Source organism: Rhinopithecus bieti, unplaced genomic scaffold, assembly GCF_001698545.2.
Source record: "Rhinopithecus bieti isolate Rb0 unplaced genomic scaffold, ASM169854v2 scaffold_41082, whole genome shotgun sequence".
NCBI lineage: Eukaryota > Metazoa > Chordata > Mammalia > Primates > Cercopithecidae > Rhinopithecus > Rhinopithecus bieti.
The window spans coordinates 1,450,015-1,472,090 of record NW_016817890.1 but is presented as its reverse complement, the minus strand read 5'-3'; the positions used below and the strand labels follow the sequence as shown (position 1 = coordinate 1,472,090).

At 56.4% G+C, this 22,076-nt stretch overlaps 2 protein-coding genes across 6 annotated transcripts in view; both read left to right on the top strand.

The window, feature by feature from the left end:
- TMEM222 (transmembrane protein 222) overlaps positions 1-6,427 on the top strand; it is a 14,749-nt gene extending 8,322 nt beyond the window's left edge. The window contains exons 2-6 of one of the 2 annotated variants that reach the window (XM_017856448.1): positions 753-837; positions 2,094-2,125; positions 3,951-4,047; positions 4,144-4,274; positions 5,384-6,427. In XM_017856448.1, coding sequence (XP_017711937.1) covers positions 753-837; positions 2,094-2,125; positions 3,951-4,047; positions 4,144-4,274; positions 5,384-5,471 — 433 coding nt within the window. In that variant the 3' untranslated portion in view covers positions 5,472-6,427. Of the gene's footprint in view, positions 1-752; positions 838-2,093; positions 2,126-3,950; positions 4,275-5,383 lie in introns of both variants that reach the window. The other variant, XM_017856447.1, reaches the window with a different exon arrangement.
- Positions 6,428-11,315: 4,888 nt separating this feature from the next.
- Positions 11,316-21,647, top strand: SYTL1 (synaptotagmin like 1). Of its 4 annotated transcripts, XM_017856430.1 has the most exons (13): positions 11,324-11,521; positions 14,632-14,860; positions 16,752-16,900; positions 17,136-17,208; positions 17,295-17,340; positions 18,632-18,704; positions 18,950-19,050; positions 19,204-19,317; positions 19,525-19,685; positions 19,942-20,038; positions 20,334-20,492; positions 20,795-20,873; positions 20,993-21,641. In XM_017856430.1, the coding sequence occupies exons 2-13, from the start codon at positions 14,670-14,672 to the stop codon at positions 21,094-21,096; spliced, it is 1,347 nt and encodes a 448-aa protein (XP_017711919.1). In that variant the 5' UTR covers positions 11,324-11,521; positions 14,632-14,669; the 3' UTR covers positions 21,097-21,641. The 4 variants fall into 4 exon arrangements, with proteins under 4 accessions (XP_017711921.1, XP_017711920.1, XP_017711918.1 ...); XM_017856429.1 differs by having other exon boundaries at positions 11,321-11,521; positions 18,950-19,317; positions 20,993-21,644; XM_017856431.1 differs by lacking the exon at positions 16,752-16,900 and having other exon boundaries at positions 11,319-11,521; positions 18,950-19,317; positions 20,993-21,647.
- The last annotated feature ends 429 nt before the right edge of the window (positions 21,648-22,076 follow it).

The following is a 22,076-nucleotide window of genomic DNA, read 5'->3' as shown; positions in this document are numbered from 1 at the left end:
AGCCAGGATGGTCTCGATCTCCTGACCTCGTGATCCACCCGTCTCGGCCTCCCAAAGTGCTGGGATTACAGGCTTGAGTCACCACGCCCGGCCGACTCTGTTTAAAAAAAATAAATAAATGGTAGAAACAGTTCATCCCGGCCAGGCGCGGTGGCTCAAGCCTGTAATCCCAGCACTTTGGGAGGCCGAGACGGGCGGATCACGAGGTCAGGAGATCGAGACCATCCTGGCTAACATGGTGAAACCCCGTCTCTACTAAAAAAATACAAAAAATTAGCCGGGCGAGATGGCGGGCACCTGTAGTCCCAGCTACTCGGGAGGCTGAGGCGAGAGAATGGCGTAAACCCGGGAGGCGGAGCTTGCAGTGAGCTAAGATCCGGCCACTGCACTGCAGCCTGGGCGACAGAGCGAGACTCCGTCTCAAAAGAAAAAAAAAAAAAAAAAAGAAACAGTTCATCCCTCCCACCAGCAGTGAATGAGAGCTCTGGTTGTCCCTTGCCCTCACCTGCATCGGTGTTGCTGTTGTTTGAGTGACAGCCGTCCTGGTGGGATGCTGAGGTATCCCATTGTGCTGCCAGTTTGCAGTTGCCCTTGTCTGTGCTTCCCCAGCCCTCTGAATCACCCGAATGGCCATTCATCAGCAAAACGTAATATTCACATGCTTCTGTGCAGTATGAAGTGTCCCCAGCATCTGTCTTAACTGGCTGAAAGATCCCCTAAGCTCTGTCCCTTCCCTGTCCTTTTCCTCACAGGTGGTTTTTCCCCATCATCGGCCACATGGGCATCTGCACATCCACAGGAGTCATTCGGGACTTTGCAGGCCCCTACTTTGTCTCGGTGAGTCCCCATTCTGCCCACCCTGGGGGGTCCAAGGTTTAAGTGGAAGGCTGTCCTGTCTTGCCTGCAGGCTTCCTGTCTCCCCAGACCCAGGAGAACACAGATAACCCGCAGTCCTGGCCCTGGCCCTGTACCCCTTACCAGTGTTTGACCCCTTTCCCCCTTCTCTTGCCTCCAGGACAGGCCGGGAGGGCAGTGTGGCCAGATGGATTCTTAAGTAACTGACCCAGCCCTTTGCCCCCACCCCTGGGGTACCGAGACATGGGTAGGGATTAGATGCAAGAGTGGAGAGTCAGACCATCCAGGAACCACATCTCTGGACCTTCAGAAGGTGGGAGTCAAGGTGGGGGGACAGGGGAGGCTGATACGGTTCCCTGGGTGTGGTCATGGAGAAGAGGGGGTGGGGCTTTAGAATGAACCAGCTGTGTTCTCAGGTCTGTTCCCTGGGGATGTGACCAAGACTGGTCCAGTGGGCTAGCAGCAGAGAAGCATGCATCATCCTGTCTCCAGGTGTCAGAGACTGGACCGAAGGGGTGTGGTGGCACCAACCTATTTATATTAATAGTTGTCATGATCATCTTAACACGACAAAGGTCTGTCACTTTGTACTTAAAAATACATCCATTACTTTGTCATATATTTTTATGGTGATTAATCATTGGCCAGGTCTGTCAGCAGAGTCTCCCTGATCTGAACCCAGAGTCTGTCTCTGTGTAACTCCTGTACCCCAGGTCTAATGTGATAAGTCTAGGACTTCACTGCAGTGTCTCCCTCACAGGAAGTCCCTCTGGGCCAGGGTCTCTGCCCTGCTATGAATGCAGTCAGACTGCTGGGCGCAGAAATGGGCTCCATGTGGGCCACCACTGTTGAGTCTGGAGGCCAGACCATGATGGAAACCTCCTGCTGGTCCTCAAAGATCAGAGAAGACTGACCAGAGAACTTGGAGAAAATGAGGCCCAGAGAGGGCAAGAGAATTCGTGGGTGCCACACGAAGGGGCAGTGGCAGTTGGAGCCCTAGGTCTTTGATCTCTGATGCAGTGCTCTATGCACTTGTGCCACACTGCCTTCTTCCTGCAGAACAGCCACTAGCTCTTTAGATGCCATGCCAGCCCCCGGGCAGGACCCAGGCACCACTTCTGGCCCCCCCACCCCTGACATACCCCCTTCTAAGTCACTGCACTTCCACCACCTACCCAGGTTTGTCGTCTGGCCCCAGTGTAAGTTCCTTGCTGACTTCTGCTTTTGTCCCTCAACAGGAGGACAATATGGCCTTTGGAAAGCCTGCCAAGTAAGTGATGAACACCCATGTGACTGGCTCTAGAGGCAGGTTGCTCCTGCCCAGGCGGGCCAGGCCTTCTGGGGCACAGCAGGGGACAGCACCCTGAGGATAGAGTATTTGGGGTGGAGAGGGAGTCAGCCAGGGTCCACCAGAGCATGGCAGCCCCATACGGAGTGCCTACTGCACCAGCCCCTGGCTAGGGCCTTTACCTGTAGACCATCTGGGCCTTGCCACAGCTCTTCAGGTTTGTATATTCAACTCCATGGCAAGGGTGAGGAAAGGGAAGGGACTTGGTCAAGGTCGCACAGAAATGGCAGAGCTGGGACCCACACCCAGATCTGTCTCCCTCGAGACTCACTGTCCTGCCCTTTGGGAACAAATGAGCTATGGAAGGTAGAAGAGAGGCATTGTTTGGAGCTCTGCTGGAAAGTTCTGGTTGGAGAGGATAAAAACTGTTCAGCCTTTTGGGAGCTATTGCTGGTTTGGTTTTGGGACATTTTGTCTTCATCTTTGCGGTCTTGGGTCCCCACCTCAGCTGCGGGCCTGATGACAGTGCCTCAGTCATCAGTGTCCTCAGGTGATCTGTTGCCCAAGGCTGCACTGCGCGGAGGGACTGGGCCAAGGAGGAGTTGGTGTCCCACCCAGCCGAGATGGCCTGGAGCAGGGCTTCCTGCTGCCTGCTCTGGCTTCCTCCGGCAGGCGGCAGTGTAGTCCAGGAGCCTCTGGGCCGCCAGGTATTCGCTGCCAGCTGCTCTTCAAGGACAGCTTTAAGGGCATCATTTTCCAAGCAGCAGCCCCTAAGCGGCCCCAGTCTAGGCCGTGGTCTCTAGACTCCTCCACCAAGCCATTCCCCTACACAACAGCCAGGGGGCACCCTGACCTCCCAGCTCTCCTTGGCCTGAGACCCACCGGGCACTCTGGTGCTTGGAACCTCACCCACTTTGAGGTTTATGGGCTTTAGCACCATCAGCTTCCCTCCCACTCACCCTGGCAAGCTGCATGGGAGATGGGAGAGTGCTTGCTGCTGGGTAAACTCCCCACATGATGTGGCCTCACCTGCATCTCCAGCCTTAGCTGCCAGCATTCCATCACCGTGTTCCTCCTTCCGCATCCTCCAGGAGGGCTCAGTCACTTCAGATGTGGGACAGGCTGCACAGTTTTATGCCTCTCATTTAGCTTAAGCTGTTCCCTCGGCCTGGAATGCCCACCTCTTCTTTCTTTGCCTGGCTAACCCTCTTCCTTCAGACTGGACCCAGGTGTCACCTCCAGGAAGCCTTCTCACACCCCATCTTAGTCCTTCTGGCTGCCATAACAAAATCTCATCGATTGGGTATCTTAGAAACAACAGAAATATATTTCCCACAATTCTGAAGACTGGACAGTCCTGGGTGCAGGTGCTGGTAGAGTCAGTGTCTGGTGAGGACCTGAGGTGCCTTCCCACTGTGTCCCCACGTGGTGGAGGGGTGAGGGGTATCCCTCAGGGCTCTGTTATAAGGACATGGATCCCATTCATGAGAGCTCATCACCTCCCAAAGGCCCCACCTCCTCATACCATCACCTTGGGGGTTAAGATTTCAACATATGAATTTGGCGGGGACACAGACTCTCAGCATAGCACCCCTAACTTCATTCCATATCCCCCCAGGATCCCCCATGGCAGCAGCCTCACCCTATGTCACAGTTGACTGCCATGTGACACGTACCCCAGATCTGGTTCACTGCACACCTCAGCACCCAGCTCAGGCCCGGGCACAGGGCAGGCCTCAGAGGACATGCGTAGAGCTGAAGGCACAAAGGAGCCAAGTCAGTTTCCAGAGCCCTTCTCTCCCACCAGGTACTGGAAGTTGGACCCTGCTCAGGTCTATGCTAGCGGGCCCAACGCGTGGGACACGGCTGTGCATGATGCCTCTGAGGAGTACAAGCACCGCATGGTAGGTGGGCCAGGGCGGCACCAGCACTCCCCAGGCTGGGACCAGGGGGGAAACTCCCTTGCAGCCCGTCCTGACCAGCCCTTCCGGTGCCTCCAGCACAATCTCTGCTGTGACAACTGCCACTCGCATGTGGCACTGGCCCTGAATCTGATGCGCTACAACAACAGCACCAACTGGAATATGGTGACGCTCTGCTTCTTCTGCCTGCTCTATGGGAAGTACGTCAGGTGAGCTGCCCTCCTGCCCGCCCACCCACATGCTGCGCAGAGGCTGCTCTCCCAAGGATCCTAGAAAGACCATTCCTGGCGTCCTTCAGTCAGCCGGGACAGTTGGAACAGATGCCAGTTGGAGCCGTGGTGGTTCTAGAGTGACGAGCTGAGGGCCTGGTGGAGAGGGAGGTGGCTGTACTGGAGTCCAGCTCCACCTGGGCCCCAAATGCAGCTCTGGCACTTACCCGCTGTGAGACCATGGGCAACTGCCTTGGTCTTTCTGAGGCACAGCTGTCCTTGGTGAAATGCAGACAATGATTCCGGCTCCTCAGGGAGGCTTCTACAGATACCTGTGCTCTGGTAAAGTGAGCAGATAGATCCTCTCAGAATGACCGCCCCCATAGGTCCCTTCCCAGGCAGAGAGGTTGAGTGAGTCGCCCATGGTCCCCACAGCATGGCCACAGCAGAGCCCAGACTCGTGAGCCAGCATAGGCTAGTGCTGATCTGGCCGCCTCTCCAAGCTTTCCTCTTAGCCATGTTCATCATTAAGAGCTTCTGAAAAGAAGACTTTTAGGGATATTTTTAAGTACTGCATGGCTTTTAGAAGTCCCGTGAGAATAACTGTGGTCACACAGAGGTTGAACCCAGGCCGCCGGCTCCCAGCTGCTTTGCTGCAGCCACAGCACTGCTGACCCCTGCCAGCCCCAGACCTTTCAGCAGTCCCCATTATGAAGTCCGTGGGCAGAGGGCACATGTGGCTTCCATACTGAAACTGCAATTCCTGGTCCTCTTGCTGGAGACCTCACCCCAGAGGTGGGTGGCTATAGATGGAGCCAGTGAAGCCTAGAAAGGGGGAGCACGTCTCCTGTTCCCAACCATCGAGGTGTCAGTAAATCTCCACCAGGAGCGTGGAGCAGCCCCTGACCAGGACCATAGCTGGTGATCCCCCATAGTGAGCAACCAGGCCCACCCTGCTTCCTTGATTGACCAAGTTTGGGGTGAGGGGATGGTTGTAGGGTTTTCCTTAGGGATGGCAGCACCATCGGGGTCTGTGGGTGCACAGGGCTGTGGGCCGCACACTTGCTCACCAGGCCCTGCCCACCTATGCTCTCTCCTTTCTCTGTCAGTGTTGGGGCCTTCGTGAAGACCTGGCTGCCATTCATCCTTCTCCTGGGCATCATCCTCACTGTCAGCTTGGTCTTTAACCTCCGGTGATGGCTGCTCTGTGGCCCCGCACCCACCAGGGTCCCGAGGAAACAGCCGCCATCCCTTTTGGTTCCAGATTTTTTTCTCCTCACCCCAAAAGGCACGGTTGGGCCTGCTGTTGTGGACTGGGGATCAGGGCTGGCAGGATGGAAGGGCTGAGGACCAGCATGAGGCGGGGGTTTGTTGTCTCCCTGCCTCTCAGAAGCACCCTGTCCCCTCCTCCCCAGGCCTGTGACTCTGGCCCTGGAAGCCCCTTTGTTCTTCTGTTGAAAGGCCTTGTCTTCCCTCTGTAAAGCTGCTCCCGTCACTGCCTGCTGGGGTCCTGCCTCAGCCCAGCCCAGAACGGGGAGAGGAGGACATTTGGGCTCACCTGTCAAGGTGGCCCTGGGACCAGAGCTGGATTGGGAGCCTGTCCTGCATTAGCTCTGGTCCCAGCATGGGGTGAGGTATACTTAGTAGACTCTATAAGCCAAGCTGCCCTAGGACCTTCACCAGTGGCCTCTAGAATGGTCCAGAGGGGCTGGCTGGTCCCTTTGTCAGACTTCTGCCAGCAACTGCCCTGGGGGACGTGTGTGCCCATCTGGCATCCTCCAGCCCATGCAGTCCTCTCTTCACTGTCCCACAGCCTCCCAGTGCCTCCCAGCATTGGACCCATCTACCCCTGCAGTTTGGGGCCAGAGAGGTGAGTGGACCTGACACGTGCCAGAGTGACTGTGTAGACAGAGCAGTGTAGACAGCACTCAGCCCCAGCCCCAGGTGTGGACGTCACACTGGTGATGGCTCCCCTGGGTGGCCCGGCAGCACAGCCAGTGCCATTAGGGAACTGAAGGGGCTGTCCACCGCCTAACTCCAGCTCCCCCTTTCTTCACGTCACCAAGGCCCTGTGCCGCCCACCTCGCCCCTCTGCTCTGTGGATTCCTTTGGGAAGGGTTCCCGAGGCAGGACAATAAAGACTTTTGACTCCAGTTGGTGCCTGTCATTGTTTTCTCCCTCTCTGGGGCCCCCTTGCCCCTCAGCTCATAGCGTCTTGGTATTCTTGGGACCCTCTTACCCTTGATGAGGGTCTGGTTGCCAGCACCATGGTTGAGTCTGTGTCCAATGCCTGGAGCCATCAGCATCCCTCAGGTATATCCCACCCCTGCAGTTTGGGAATTCCCTGCCATTCTACATTCCCCATTCCAAAGCTTTCCTCTTGAGGCAGGTGAGCATTGAAACCCCTTCCATTGTCCCTGTTGGGAAGGACTTGTAGGATTGGGGTTAGGGCTGAGTAGGGCCTCCACTGCTGTCCCCACCGCCCCCAGGGGTGCTGAGTTGGGGATGAGCCAAGAGCACTGCCAGCCTCTGGCCCCTGTATCCATCCAGCCCTCGCCTAACTCTGATCCTTTGCTCTCCACCATCTCTCTCATGGCGGTCCTGCCTAACCAAGGCCCAGCTTAAAAGCTGCTTCCTCCCTGAAGCCTTTCCCAACCCTATCCATGCATCACTTAAGTTGAACTAGCCAAGGATTTGGTCTAGAAGGTAACCATGGAGTCCGTGGTCAGGCATCTGCCAGCTCACCCCAGACCCTGCAGTGCTGTGATCTCCAAGCCTGAGACTTCAGGGCAAGGCAGAGGTGCCCTCTCCCCACTTCAGAGCAATTCCGTTTACTTTTCTTTTTTCTCCTTTTTCTTTCTTTCTTTAGTTTTTGGGAGACAGAATCTCACTCGGTTGCCCAAGCTAGAGTGCAATGGTGCGTTGTCAGCTCACTGCAACGCCTGCCTCCTGAGTTCAAGTAATTCTCATGCCTCAGCTTCCCAAATAGCTGGGATTACAGAGGCCTGCCATGTAAATATTAATTTGTATTTTTAGGAGAGGCAGGGTTTTACCATGTTGGCCAGGCTGATCTCAAACTCCTCAGGTGACCCGCCTGCCTCAGCCTCCCAAAGTGCTGAGATTACAGGCATAAGCCATTATTTTCAGTAGAGACGGGGTTTCACCATGTTGGCCAGGCTGGTCTCAAACTCCTAACCTTGTGATCCGCCTGCTTCGGCCTCCCAAAGTGCTGGGATTACAGGTGTGAGTCACCGTGCCCGGCCTAAGTCCCTGTCTCTCAAAAAAAAAAAAAAAAAAAAGTCACCAACAGGGAGTGCTTACTCTGTGTTAGGTCTTGTGATAAAATATCGTCTTAGCCTCACAACAGCCCTACAACAAGGTAGATGCCACCATCCCATTTTACAGATGAAGAAGTAAGCAGAGAATTGATTTGCTCCAGGTCACAGAGGTAGGAAAAGTGGAACTATGGTTCAAACCCAGCAGCTGGGCTCCAGAGCCCCCACTCAGAGCCACCCTGTGCGATGGCCTCACTGGAGCACAGGAGTGGAAATGAGAGGTGCTGTGATGCGAAAGGAGAATGGCCGCGGAGGTGAAAAGCTCTCCTGACAGCAGCAGGCCTGTGAGATGGCTATTGTCCCCGCTTCATAAAGGAAGAGAGTGAGGCTTACAGGGATTGTCATTGATCCCAGGCCACAAGGGAACCATGCGGCAGAGCCAGATTTTAACCCATATCTGCTGGCCTCTAGGACCCTGCCTCTTAACGTCCCTCTTAACAGAGGGACGTTGCCTAGAGACTGGCTGCAGTGCAGGGGCACTGAACTCTGGAGGAGGCTGAGCGAGTCCTAGAGCTGGGGAACAGTATTCCCACAGGGAGCACAGAAGGCCCAGGGGTGTTGAAGGACAGGAAATAGTCCATAACTAAGGCTTTACGGGTATAGGTGATGAAGGGGAGAAAGCCAGAGTAAGGGCAGCAATCCTGAGGGCCAGGCTGTCCTGGGAAGTGGTGAGGCTTCCATCTCAGGACGTGTCTAAATGAGACTGGACTGGTTTGGAAATGTGTGAATGGGCCCGAGGGATGGCCTGGCTCTCTGCTGGCACCTTCCAAACCAGAGGATGACAAAGAAAAGTATGTTCAAAAGCTGTGCAACAAAGGGCCAGAGAGGCCTCATGTGGCCACAAGGAGGCAGGAGAAGAGGAGGCTTCCAGAAGAGGCTGAGCGGGGACTAAGACCTGGGCAGGGGGAGGACAGCGGAGACAGATGGGAGGGCACCTGGAGTGAAGTGTGGACAGCACCCAGAGGTGGCAGGAAGCAGCAGGAGGCCAGGGGCCAGGATGATGGGGGCCGGTTACAGAGGTGGAAACTTGGAAATAGGTTTCAAGTGGGGAAGAGGCCAGATGAATGCAGGTTGAAACACAGCAGGAGAGATGGCTGGAAGTATCAGCGTCAGGGAGTCACAGCTGTAGGAAGGACAGGAGAACAGAGAAAGGAAGGGAAATTTAGAAACCCGAAAACCAGATAATGAAGTTTCATGCCTTCCAGGAGGGAGGGCTGCTGAGAGGTGAGAAGGGGGCAGAGAAACATCACTGCAGGTGCCAGGACCAGGATGGCAGGAAGGGGTGAGGATGCTGTTGGCCACTCTCCTTCCGTTTTGAGGGCCTTAATGGAGGAGGCAGCATCACAGTAACGGTCCCACAGCAGCTGCTCAATGGGTATTGCATGTGTGGGTGCATAAATGCATTAATCAAGAGTCTACTGAGGACTGGGCAAGGTGGCTCACGCCTGTAATCCTAGCACTTTGGGAGGCTGAGGCAGGTGGATCACCTGAGGCCAGGAGTTCAAGACCAGCCTGGCAACATGGTAAAACCCCATCTCTACTCAAAATACAAAAATTAGCCAGGCATGGTGGCGGGCACCTGTAGTTCCAGCTACTCAGGAGGCTGAGACATGAGAATCACTTGAACCCAGGAGGTGGAGGCTGCAATGAACCAAGAACGTGCCACTGCACTCCAGCCTGGGCAACAGAGCGAGACTCCATCTCAAAACAAACAAACAAATAAATAAGGTCTTCAAGGATCTCACTGAATTTTAATGAAAATCCTCTGAGGAGGGATTATTACCCCCATTTAACAGATGAGGAAAATAAGATTAACTTGCAAAAAATAAGTAGAGAAGCCTCAACTGTGGGCTGAGATGGAGGAGGGGCCCTCTGTCTCTCAGTGGTGGTGGGAGCCAGTTCTGATGACAGGGAGGAAGAGTGGGTTTTTTGTTTGCTTTTGTGAGACGGAGTCTCGCTGTGTTGCCCAGGCTGGAGGGCAATGGCAAGATCTCAGCTCACTACAACCTCCGCCTCCTGGGTTCGAGTGATTCTCCTGCCTCAGCCTCCTGAGTAGCTGGGACTGCAAGCACTCGCCACCATGCCCAGTTAATTTTTGTATTTTGAGTAGAGATGAGGTTTCACCATGTTGGCCAGACTGGTCTCAAACTCCTGTCCTAGAGTGATCCGCCCACCTCGACTTCCCAAAGTACTGGGATTACAAGCATGAGTAACCATGCCCAGACTGGTTTTGTTTATAAACCACCCCTTGGCTGGGCGCGGTGGCTCAAGCCTGTAATCCCAGCACTTTGGGAGGCTGAGACGGGCGGATCACGAGGTCAGGAGATCGAGACCATCCTGGCTAACATGGTGAAACCCCATCTCTACTAAAAAAAATACAAAAAAAAAAAAACTAGCTGGGCGTGGTGGCGGGCGCCTGTAGTCCCAGCTACTCGGGAGGCTGAGGCAGGAGAATGGTGTAAACCCGGGAGGCGGAGCTTGCAGTGAGCTGAGATCTGGCCACCGCACTCCAGCCTGAGCGACAGAGGGAGACTCCGTCTCAAAAAAATAAATAAATAAAAATAAACCACCCCTTGCCCTACCTCTCCTAGGGGTCTATGAGGAGCCCTCTAATCTTTTTTTTTTTTTTTTTTTTTTTGAGGCGGAGTCTTGCTCTGTCACCCAGGCTGGAGTGCAGTGGCCGGATCTCAGCTCACTGCAAGCTTCCCCTCCCGGGTTCCCGCCATTCTCCTGCCTCAGCCTCCCAAGTAGCTGGGACTACAAGCGCCCGCCACCTCGCCCGGCTAGTTTTTTTTTGTATTTTTTAGTAGAGACGGGGTTTCACTGTGTTCGCCAGGATGGTCTCGATCTCCTGACCTTGTGATCCACCCGTCTCGGCCTCCCAAAGTGCTGGGATTACAGGCTTGAGCTACCGCGCCCGGCCGGAGCCCTCTAATCTTTAATCCATGGCCCTAGGTTCAGGGGAGGGGGTCAGGCCAGGGCAGGCCCTGGAAAGTGAAGTGGACTTGAGGGGAGTCAGAAAGCTTTGGTGTGGCCTCTTGTGCCCAAGACAACCCAGGAGGTTCATGGTCCTGAAGCCAATGTAATCTAGGGCCCAAACCTTCTAATCTCAGGGTGGGCAGAAGCTGGGTATAGAATGGGGTGTTCAGGGGGGCTCCCCATAGACAGACAGTGTGGGACCCTCACCTTAGCACTGGAATATTTCAGGCCTCCTCAAACAGATGGGGCCCAGGACAGCAGAGGGGACAGAGAGGGGTGCTCTGCTGTGGCCAGCATGTCCCAGAGGTGCATGTGGATACAGAGGGCAGCAGCTGCTGAAATGGCCATGGGCATTGGACTATGCTGGAGTGGGGACACCTCACCCCGACTCTGCCAGCTCGCACCGGGCACTTTCATTTCCCTTAGAATAGGCTCCTTGCACACTGCTACCCACAGTTTGCATCAGAAGAAATGGAAGAGACCTGCTTAAGGTCGCACACCCAGTGGCAGAGCAGGGACTCTGCGCAGGGTGGTCTAACTGCAAATTCTGCCATCCTTCCATTCCCCTTGGTGCTGGAAAAGAAAGGTTTCTAACTTGCTTTCAGAGCGAGTTCCTACCAGCTCCGCTGTGGGCAAGGTGGGGCTGCTACCCATTGGACAGAGTGGCTGGGGCCTGCTCAGTGGAGCTGGGGCCAAGCCCGGCCTCTCCAGTCAGCTGCGGGGGTGCACCCCGGGGCGCTGGGAGTCCAGGCCCGGTTTTGCATCAGGCCCTGCCGAGGTGTTTCCTCCTCCTCAGTGTGGGGCAGCTGCTGGCTGGGCTGCCTGTTGAGTCAGCCTTCTTCCCTCACGGCTCTTCTCCCAGTCCCTGAAACTCGGCTGCCAGGGGAGCTGGAGTCACCTGCGAAGGTGTCCTCCCATACTGGACCCCTACAGGTAACACATGTCGGTGCCAGGGTCCAGAGACGCAGGCACTGCCACCTGGTATCCTGAGCACCCTCCAGCACCTTGCGGTTGGGGGAGGTGGGAGCATGTCTGAAACTGGAACAGCCGGACAGATGGACAGACCCTCCTCTTGACCAATGGGTCTGTCCCACAGTGTCAAAAGAGCAGGGAAGACCAAATACTTGATTCTGCCTCTGGTAGGAGAGGGGACTTCAGGGAGGGGAACTGCTGAGGAGGCTGGGCTGATGCTCATGGCCCAGCTCAGGCAGGCCTGCAGGACAGAAATAGGCTCAGTTCTGCCAAATGTCCTCTCCCACCTCCATCCACACTCAGACACACATACCTGGTGGCCCCCAAGGCACCAGGGGACACCCCACAGCACACAGCCCAGTCACTCGTACGGCACAGGAGGAAATGCACAATGCATACTGCACACACCCCACATGGTGCTGCCACCTAGAAAGTCACTGAACACACCACATCGATCAAATAATATTGTCATCACGCTAGCATCCAACTGCAGCAGGACACCAGACACTCTCACACAGCAACTACACAGCTCAGACCACTGCTACGTCAGAGCATGCCGCACCAGATCTCGGACCAGGGCACAGAGAGGGACGTGGGTTCACACCCCAATCCACAGGGGAGCCCAAACTGTGTGTTTGCAAGACCCACACCTTGGCCATAGAAGTTCAGGGAAACTGCTGTTGTGGAGCACACAGGTATCCACAGAGCGAATGCACACCGTGCAGCCATGCCGAGCCCTTTAGCTCCTGAGGGTGTCAGGAGGGATCGCTGGGACTCGGCCACTGACTCAGCTGGGAGGGGACAGAATATAGCAGGCGGTGGACACAAGCCAGGACCTGCCTGCCAAGCTGCCTCCACCGGTCCCGGCCCCACCTGGAGCCCTGGCATGGAAGGGGCGGGGAAGAGAGGAGAGGCCGCCCAGTGGGCTCAGGACACAGCCCTGACCAAGTCATGGACCCCTTGCCACGTCTACATGCCCCTCAGTGCTGGGCAAATGTTTTCTTTCCGGAGTCACTGTGGTACCTGAGCATGGGCTGCTGTGCCAGCTTAGGCCTCCACTGCCGGGACCCCAGCCTGGTCTTGGGAGAACCGTGTGGCTAGAGCAGAGGGGCCCAGTGGCTCCAGGCAAGAGGGCAGGGCTGGCGGCGGGGGGCATCCCTGGGTTGGAGGCCTCCGTGGGAGTGGGTGCGGCAGTTACCTCAGGGGAGGAAGTTGGGGGTGTGGGCTGAGGAGGAGGTTGCCTCAGACAGGAAGGCCAAGTGGGCCAGGGCAGGGTGGAGGTGAAGGGTGGCGGGAGGGGACCCAGGCTGTGAGGTTCCTGGCCCAGGGGAGTGAGCAGATCTATATGTGTGTGTGTGCATGTGTGTGTGTGCGCACGCGTGTGTGTGTGTATGTATGCGTGTGTGTGTCTGTCTAGGTGGGTGGTTGTATGCGTGCATTCCCATGTATGTGCAGGTATATTTCTGCATTTAATTAATCAAACTTTTACCAACCATCTGTTGTGTGCAAAGTACTGGCTTTGAGGATCACTCCCTCTCCCTGCCTCCAAGGAGCTCACAACTCAGACCATGTGTCTGTGCCAGAGTCTGTGTGATTTTTATGTACATCTTTATTGAGGGACACATTTGTCCCCAGACTTGTTCTTGTCTAGGTGAACCCATCCGGGTGGGCCCATCCCTGTTGGTGTGCATATGCTGTGCGCAGGTTTTTTTTGTCTGTTTTGAGACAGAGTCTCACTCTGTTGCCCAGGCTGGAGTGCAGTGGCACTATCGCAGCTCACTGCAACCTCCACCTCTCAGGTTCAAGAGATTCTCCTGCCTCAGCTTCCCAAGTAGCTAGAATTACAGGCATGTGCCACCAAGCCCAGCTAATTTTTCTTTTCTTTTCTTTTCTTTTTTCTTTTTTTTGGAGACGGAGTTTCGCTGTTTTTGCCTAGGCTGGAGTGCAATGGTGTGATCTTGGCTCACCATAACCTCTGCCTCCCAGGTTCAAGCAATTCTCCCACCTCAGCTTCCCGAGTAGCTGGGATTACAGGCATGCACCACCATGCCCAGTTAATTTTGTATTTTTAGTAGAGATGGGGTTTCTCCATGTTGGTCAGGCTGGTCTCAAACTCCTGACCTCAGGTGATCCGCCCACCTCGGCCCTCCAAAGTGCTGGGATTACAGGGGTAAACCACTGTACCCGGCCATAATTTTTGTATTTTTAGTAGAGACAGGGGTTTCACCATGTTGGCCAGGCTGGTCTCAAACTCCTGACCTCAGGTGATCGGCCCACCTTGGCCTCCCAAAGTGTTGGGATTACAGGTGTGAGCTACCACGCCTGGCCACTGTGTGCAAATTTAAGAACATGTGTAGGGCTGGGCGTGGTGGCTCACACCTGTAATCCCAGCACCTTGGGAGGCCAAGGCAGGTGGATCACAAGGTCAGGAGTTCTAGGCCAGCCTGGTCAACATGGTCAAACCCCATCTCTACTAAAAATACAAAAATTAGCTGGGCGTGATGGTGTGTGCCTATAATCCCAGCTACTCAGGAGGCTGAGGCAGAATTGTTGGAACCCGTCGGGCGGAGGTTGCAGTGAGATGAGATTGCGCCACTGTACTCCAGCCTGGGCAAAAGAGCAAAGTTCCTTCTCAAAAAAAAAAAAAAAAAAAAAATGTATGTGCATGTCTCTTGTGGGCACGGGTCCGGGTCTGTGTCTGCAGAGGGCCCTTTCTCGGGGAACAGCTGTACATGCGCCTGTCTTTATGCAGGTGTCCATGTGCATGTGCAGCCATATCTATGCCTACGTGGATCCACGTGGGCACGTGTGTCTGTGTGTTCTATCTGTGTGGCCCTACCTCAGGGTGTGTGCATGTGTGTCTCTTGCTTCTTCCACTGTGTCCCTGAGTGCATTCAAGGGCTAGTGTATGCATGTGTGCATGAGTGCCTGTCACCCCACCTTGAGCTCAGCCGTCCTGGGGTGGCACCCTACCCATACCTGGCCAAGTGTTTGGGGAGAAAAGGGCTGTTGGTTCCAGGATGTGCCAAGCATTTGTGCAGGGCTTGACCTGACCCTTGGTCTGCCCCCAGGAAGCTACGTGTGCCCAGCTGGGGCACAGCCCCAGCTGATGCCCCAGAAGGGCCACCCATCCCAAGAGGGGCTTTGGGCTCTGCCCTCCCTCCCCATGGCGCATGGGCCAAAGCCTGAGACTGAAGGACTATTGGACCTCAGCTTCCTGACAGAGGAGGAGCAGGAAGCCATTGCTGGCGTCCTCCAACGAGATGCCCGCCTGCGCCAGCTGGAGGAGGGGCGGGTCAGGTAAGGCAAGGCAGGGCAGACCCTGGCCAGGGAGCATTGAGAGGCTTGAGTGGCCCCCACCCTGCTCCCTACTGACACCACCGCCGTCAGATGTTTGCATGGTTCTTGGTTTTAGCCTTTAGTCTCCTCTGGCCTTGGCCAGCTCACAGCTCATCACTTCTCCAGGGGTGACTGCACCAGCTTTCTCACCAGCCTCTCTGCCTCCAGGCTTGCCTCTTGGGCCCACCTCCTGCAGCTGGTGCTCCCCAGATCTGTCCTTTTTTTATTTTTATTTTTTTTGAGACAGAGTTTCATTTTTTCGCCCAGGCTGGAGTGAAGTGGCACAATCTTGGCTCACTGCAACCTCCGCCCCTCCGGGTTCAAGCAGTTCTCCTGCCACAGTCTCCCAAGTAGCTGGGATTACAGGCACCTGCCACCACGCCCAGCTAATTTTTGTATTTTTAGTAGAGATGGGGTTTCATCATGTTGGCCAGGCTGGTCTCAAACCCCTGACCTCAGATGATCCACCCGCCTCAGCCTCCCAAAGTGCTGGGATTACAGATGCGAGCCACCATGCCTGGCCAGATCTGTCCTTAATGTCCCCACTGAAACTTCTCGTGGCTCCCCAGTGTCAAGGGCAAGCTCCTAGGCATGGTCCACTGGGCCTCCCTGGTCGGTCCTTGCCAGCCCCCACCATCTCCTCTTCCACCATAACCCCCACCCAGCACACAGACACAAAGTGACCCCTCCAGCCACTCAGATGCTCCCCAGTCCCTGAACCCACACTTCACTTCTATGCCTATGCTGGTACTGGAAGAGCACGGTGGTAGGAGAGCATGGGTGTTACAAGCAATGTTTGGGGACAGATACTTCCCAGCTTTGTAGCCTTGGCAACTCACCTGACCTCCTTGAGCACCACGCTCCTTGTCTATAAAATGGGGCTAAGGAGTCCTACTTCACTGATTTAAGAGGAATTGGCCAGGGATAGTGGCGACTCCTGTAATCCCAGCACTTTGAGAGGCTGAGACGGGAGGATTGCTTGAGCCCAGGAATTCAAGACCAGCCTGGACAACACAGTGAGGCCCTCTTTCTACAAAATATAAAAAAATTAGCCTGGCGTGGTGGTATGTGCCTGTAGTCCCAGCTATTTAGGCAGCTGAGGTGAGAGGATTGCTTGAACCCAGGAGGTTAGGCTACAATGAGCCATGATCATGCCACTGCACTCCAGCCCAGGCAACAGAGCAAGACCCTGTCTCAAAAAAATAATAATAAAATAAAAAGTGTAATAACTATTAGCCTTCTCTACCTGGAGAATTCCAATTTGTCTTTTAAGAAGAAATTCAAGACTGGGCACGGTGGTTTACAACATTTTGGGAGGCTGAGGCAGGTGGATCGCTTGAGTCCAGGAGTTAGAGACTAGCCTGGGCAACACTGAAAAGCCCCGTCTCTACAAAACAAAATACAAAAAATTAGCTGAGCAAGGCGGTACGCGCCTGTAGTCCCAGCTACTCAGGAGGCTGAAGTGGGAGGATCACTTGAGCCTGGGAGGTGAAGGTTGCAGTGAGCCAAGATTGCGCCACAGCACTCCAGCCTGGGCATAGAGGGAGACCCCATCTCAAAATAAGTAAATAAATAAATAAAGGCAATTCAAATGTCACCTCCTCTGGGAAACCCTCCTGGATTCTCCCAGGCAGAGCTGGGTCTTCTTATTTCTATCACATCATTCAGTTCACTATAATGTACTTGTCTCTTCTGGACTCGGTCTCCCCAGCAGCCCGAGCTCCTCCACAGCACAGATCACATCTGATTTGCTGTTGGGTCCCTGGCCCCTGGTCCCAAGCCTGGTACCATGTGGGTTGTGGGAATGTTGCTTGAGGGAGTCATGACAGCCACACCCTCCCCCCTCCTCCAGCAAGCTCCGGGCCTCACTGGCAGACCCTGGGCAGCTGAAGATCCTGACAGGGGACTGGTTTCAGGAAGCACGCTCCCAGCGGCACCACAATGCCCACTTCGGCTCTGACCTTGTCCGAGCCTCTATGCGCAGGAAGAAGAGCGCCAGGGGTGAGAGATCTTCGGGGCAGGGCAAGCCATGTGCCATCCAGGGCGCTGTCTGTATGTGGACAGGGAGAGAGGACCACCCAGGCTCCAGTCCTGGCTGCCCTTGGTACTGTGTGTCTTTGAGTGGGCAATGCCCCTCTGTGGGCGTGGGGTGGGTGGGCATCTCCCGGGGCCTCTCTCGAGTTACAGCCAGGCTTCCTGAGCATGGGGGCTCACAGAACTTCTCACCTGTGCCCAGGAGACCAGGCTCCAGGCAGCGATGGGGAGGCTGAGGCTGCTGTGAAAGAGAAGGAAGAGGGGCCAGAGCCCAGGTGAGGAGGGGTCTCGGGAAGAGGGAGATGGTGCCCACCAGTGACCAGGGTCCCTCCCTCTGAGAGCGTCCTCTCCCTACTCCTAGGCTCACCATTGATGAAGCCCCTCAGGAGAGGCTCAGGGAGACTGAGGTAAGAGTGAATGAACCAGCAAGTGAGTACAGTGTCCCTGGAGGGGAGGTGGAATGTGCGGGGGGCAGGGGGGAAAAGAGCCCCAGCCTGGGAATGGGGAGACCCTGGACATGTCCCTTCCCGTGTCTGCACCTCATCATCTCCTGGGTGGAACAGTGGTGAACAGTGGTATGGATCCAGCCTCTAAGGGAACTTCTGAATCTGGCTATTAAGGGGTGAAGTGGGGCCAGGCGCAGTGGCTCATGCCTGTAATCCCAGCATTTTGGGAGGCTGATGCAGGAGGATCACTTGAGCTCAGGAGTTCAAGGCCAGCCTGGGCAACATAGCAAAATGCCCCCCATCTCTATAAAAAATAAAATTAAAAAATAAAAAGGGCCGGGCGCAGTGGCTCAAGCCTGTAATCCCAGCACTTTGGGAGGCCGAGACGGGCGGATCACGAGGTCAGGAGATCGAGACCATCCCGGCTAACACGGTGAAACCCCGTCTCTCCTAAAAAATACAAAAAACTAGCCGGGCGTGGTGGCGGGCGCCTGTAGACCCAGCTACTCGGGAGGCTGAGGCAGGAGAATGGCGTAAACCAGGGAGGCGGAGCTTGCAGTGAGCTGAGATCTGGCCACTGCACTCCAGCCTGGGCGACAGAGCAAGACTCCGTCTTAAAAAAACAAACAAACAAAAAAAGGCTGGGCACGGTTGCTCATGCCTGTATGGGAGGCTGAGATGGGTGGATCACCTGAGGTCGGGAGCTCGAGACCAGCCTGACCAACATGGAGAAACCCCGTCTCTAGTAAAAATACAAAATTAGCTGTGCATGGTGGTGCATAACCTGCAATCCCAGCTACTCAGGAGGCTGAGGCAGGAGAATCGCTTGAACCTGGGAGGTGGAGGTTGCGGTGAGCCAAGATCGTGCCATTGCACTTCAGGCTGAGCAACAAGAGCGAAACTCCCTCTCAAAAAAAAAAAAAAAAAAAAAAAAAAAAAAAAAAAAAAAAAACAGTGTGGAGGGACTGGGACTGGCCTGGCTTGGCAGAGTTGCTCAGGCACGAATTCGTACTCAGGTACGAATGCTCTCACCAATGGAAGCAGGGAGTCAGGCGGCACAAGCCCTGCGGGGTGGGCTGTGAAGCCCCGGTCCCACCGCTCCTGCAGCTTGCTGCCAGCCCTGCCCCGTGGGCTGCTCTACACCTGAAACTGGGGTAGCTGGCTGGAGTCTGTGACCTCTGACCCCAATATGACCTTTGACCCCTTCTTCACCTGTCCCCGCACTGTGACCTCTATCCCTTCCTTCCTTCAGGGACCTGATTACCCATCGCCTTCTGTCCCGCTAAAGGGTTCAGATCCTGAGGAGGCGTCCCAGGCCCAGGAAGGTGAGTGGGAGCGCCTGTTAGGGAGCGCGGAGAGGTTTCAGGGGTCAGAGGCAGCTCTAAAGGGCCCCAACCACCTGTGTTCACCCTCCTCACCCAGACTCCCACCCTGCCTCGGAGGTGGGGACGATCCCAGGGCAGCACCGGGGCCTGAATCTGCAGCTCGCTGGGGTTGTAAACCAGTTCCTCCAAATTCGTTCAGGGGCGGGCAGGAGAGGGCTCGCTTAGCGTCTCATGCCCCACCCCAGACCCTGGCCAAGGAGACCTGCTGGTCTGTGCCGAGAAGGCGGACCCGGAGCTGGAGCCCGCGTCGAGGGGAGGGCAGGAGCCGCGGCCCCCGCAAGCCCAGGTAGGCGGGAGTGGCCCGCGGCTGCTCTCAAGATCCGGAGCGGATTCCGGGCGGGGAGCGCTCCTGCCCAGGGCTGCGAGCCGCCCGCGACCCAGGGCGCTCGGGGCAGGGGCGGGGAAAGAAGGGGCGCCCCGTCACTTGCCCCCTCTGCAGACCAAGGCCGCGTGCCAGATCCTGGAGAACGGGGAGGAGGCCCCGGGGCCGGACCCCTCACTCGACCGCATGCTCAGTAGCAGCTCCTCCGTGTCCAGCCTTAACTCCTCCACGGTGAGGCGGGAGGGAGGGGACCCGGGCGGCCGGGGAGGTGGACACGTTCCAACGCGTAGCCCCTGCCTGCCCCTCCCTCGCCGCGGGACCCAACGCTGCAGCCCCCTGGCCTACCACTCATAACTCCGGTCTGAAGCCTCCGCGCTGCCCCCGGGCCCGACGTGAGCCCTGCGAGCGGCCCTGACTCCCACCCAATCCCGTCCGCAGCTGAGCGGCAGCCAGATGAGCCTGTCCGGCGAGGCGGAGGCGGTGCAGGTCCGCGGCTCCGTGCACTTCGCGCTGCACTACGAGCTGGGTGCCTCCGAGCTGCGCGTGCACGTGATCCAGTGCCAGGGCCTGGCCGCCGCCCGACGCCGCCGCTCGGACCCGTGAGTGCCCGGTCGGCCAAGCGGGGCGCGGCTGTCACAGCCCAGCCCACCATTCACAGGGTCTCGGCCGGCCTCCTCGTCCTCATCTTCAAAATGGGAACAACAGCGTTATTGGGAGGCGTGGGATTGAGACAATCCCTGTAAAGCGCTTAGCACGAGGCCTGGCATGTGTTCGGGGTGGTGGCTGGGGGAGCCCACAGGCAGGGGAGAAGACTCTGGGAGGGCCCCTCCTCACTTCGGGTTCTCACCTTCCCAGCTACGTCAAAAGCTACCTCCTCCCGGATAAGCAGAGCAAGCGCAAGACGGCAGTGAAGAAACGGAATCTGAATCCAGTTTTCAACGAGACTCTCCGGGTGAGGCTGTGACCACGGTGCGGTTCCCCGTTAATGAACAGGACGCCCCTTCCTGCAGGGCGAGGTGGCAAGGGCAGCCCAGAGGATCGGCGGGGGGGGGGGGGCTATTAACTCGTTCTCCAGTGTGTCAGCCTTCTGGTGGGCGTGGTGATAGCCCAGGCCCTCATTAATGCCCTTCGGGGCTCCCCAGAATTCCTTCACGGTAGAAACGCGGTAGGACCCGCCCCAGCCAACTCGTGCAGCATCTACGCGGGCCACCAGCAGTGCTCCGCTGAAGTGCACCTCCTGTCCCCAGTACTCCGTCCCGCAGGCCGAGCTCCAGGGCCGCGTGCTGAGCCTGTCCGTATGGCACCGCGAAAGCCTGGGTCGCAACATCTTTCTGGGTGAAGTTGAAGTGCCCTTGGACACGTGGGACTGGGGCTCTGAGCCCACCTGGCTCCCCCTGCAGCCCCGGGTGAGGCAGCCAGGCCGTGTGGGGAGACCTGCGGCCCGGGTCTCCTGCATTCACCCCACCAGGCTCTCCCACAGCCCCCTCAGACCCCTCCTTCGACAGAGCCTCCCCTCAACCACTTAACCTCACGGCCCCAGGCGAAGTCGGCCTGCCACGGCCCCTTCCCTGAGGGCGCTGGGACCCCTAGGTTCCGCCCTGCAGGCCCCACCGTTTCTGCTAACCGCGCCCCATCCGGGTCTGCAGACCCCACCCCCTGAGACCCCTTTCCATTAGCCCCTGCTCCACGACAAGCCCGCCTCTCGCAGGTCCCACTCTCTCCCGACGACCTTCTGAGCCGCGGGCTACTCGCCCTGTCCCTCAAGTACGTCCCAGCCGGCTCCGAGGGTGAGTGACAGCCGGAGAGGCTAAGCTGGACACGCCCTGAAAAGCAGAAGACTCCTGTCCCTGGGTTTGGGGGCGGTGGACTCCATCCGTGTGCGGGCCTGAGCCGAGCCTCTCCGCAGGCGCTGGACTGCCCCCGAGCGGGGAGCTGCACTTCTGGGTGAAGGAGGCTCGGGACCTCTTGCCGCTGCGGGCAGGATCCCTGGACACTTACGTACAATGGTGAGGAGTGCTGGCCCTCGGGGCTTCCCTTTCTTTTGACTGCAGTGGAGTGCCCAACCTCGACAAACCCCTACTAATCAACCCTTGATCTCGCAGCCATGGCTTTCACCACTGAGCAGGGGTGAAGGGTATGGTTTGAGCAAAGGCCTGGAGTCAGGAAAGTTAACACCTTTGAGGAGCTGCATTTCAGTGTGACTGCCGCCTGTAGGACTTGTTGAAAAGCTGAGGCTGAGGGCTGCAGGGGTCCTTCCACAGAGAACCTGAGAGGGCAGGCTGTGGGGCTTGGCCCAGAACTTATAGTTCAGTGGTCTTCAAAGTAAGCTTCCAGGGGACTTATAGGGGTGCCTCCAGGTGCTGCCCCCACCTTTAGATAGTGAAATGGCGGTGGGCCGATCACTTCTGGGTGTCCACCCTGATGCAGCCAGAGGCGTTCTTTCTTTCAGGTATTGTACTTCTGAGCAACACTGTATTTTGCCGAGGGGGTTCCCAGGCTTTGAAAACCCTGGAAACAGGCCAGCCATGGTGGCTCACGCCTGTAATCCCAGCACTCTGAGAGGCTGAGGCAGGGGGATCACCTGAGGTCAGGATTTCTAGACCAGCCTGACCAAGATGTGTGACACCCCATCTCTACTAAAAGTACAAAAAATTAGCCAGGCATAGTGGCGGGCGCCTGTAATCCCAGCTACTTGAGAGACTGAGGCAAGAGAATCACTGGAACCTGGAAGGCTGTAGTAAGCCAAGACTATGCCACTGCACCCCAGCCTGGGCAAAACAGAGTGAGACTCTGTCTCAAAAAAAAAAAAAGAAAGACAGAAGGAAAGAAAGAAAAACCTTGGAAACTGCTTGAGGAGGGGTGGTGGTGGAGCAACAGGGAGATAATGAAAGTCACTGAGCCAGCGAGAGTAGCAGAATTGCATTTCAGAGACATCGCTCTGCAGCCCTGTGAATAGGAGTTGTAACTTTTCTTTTCTTTTTTTTTTTTTG

Coding starts and splice junctions, on each gene's coding strand:
- SYTL1 (XM_017856429.1), top strand. CDS start 14,670: ATGCCCCAGAAGGGCCACCCATCCCAAGAGGGGCTTTGGGCTCTGCCC. Junction 18,705..18,949: donor GGCGTCCCAGGCCCAGGAAG/GTGAGTGGGAGC, acceptor GCCCCACCCCAG/ACCCTGGCCAAGGAGACCTG. Junction 19,318..19,524: donor CCAGCCTTAACTCCTCCACG/GTGAGGCGGGAG, acceptor TCCCGTCCGCAG/CTGAGCGGCAGCCAGATGAG.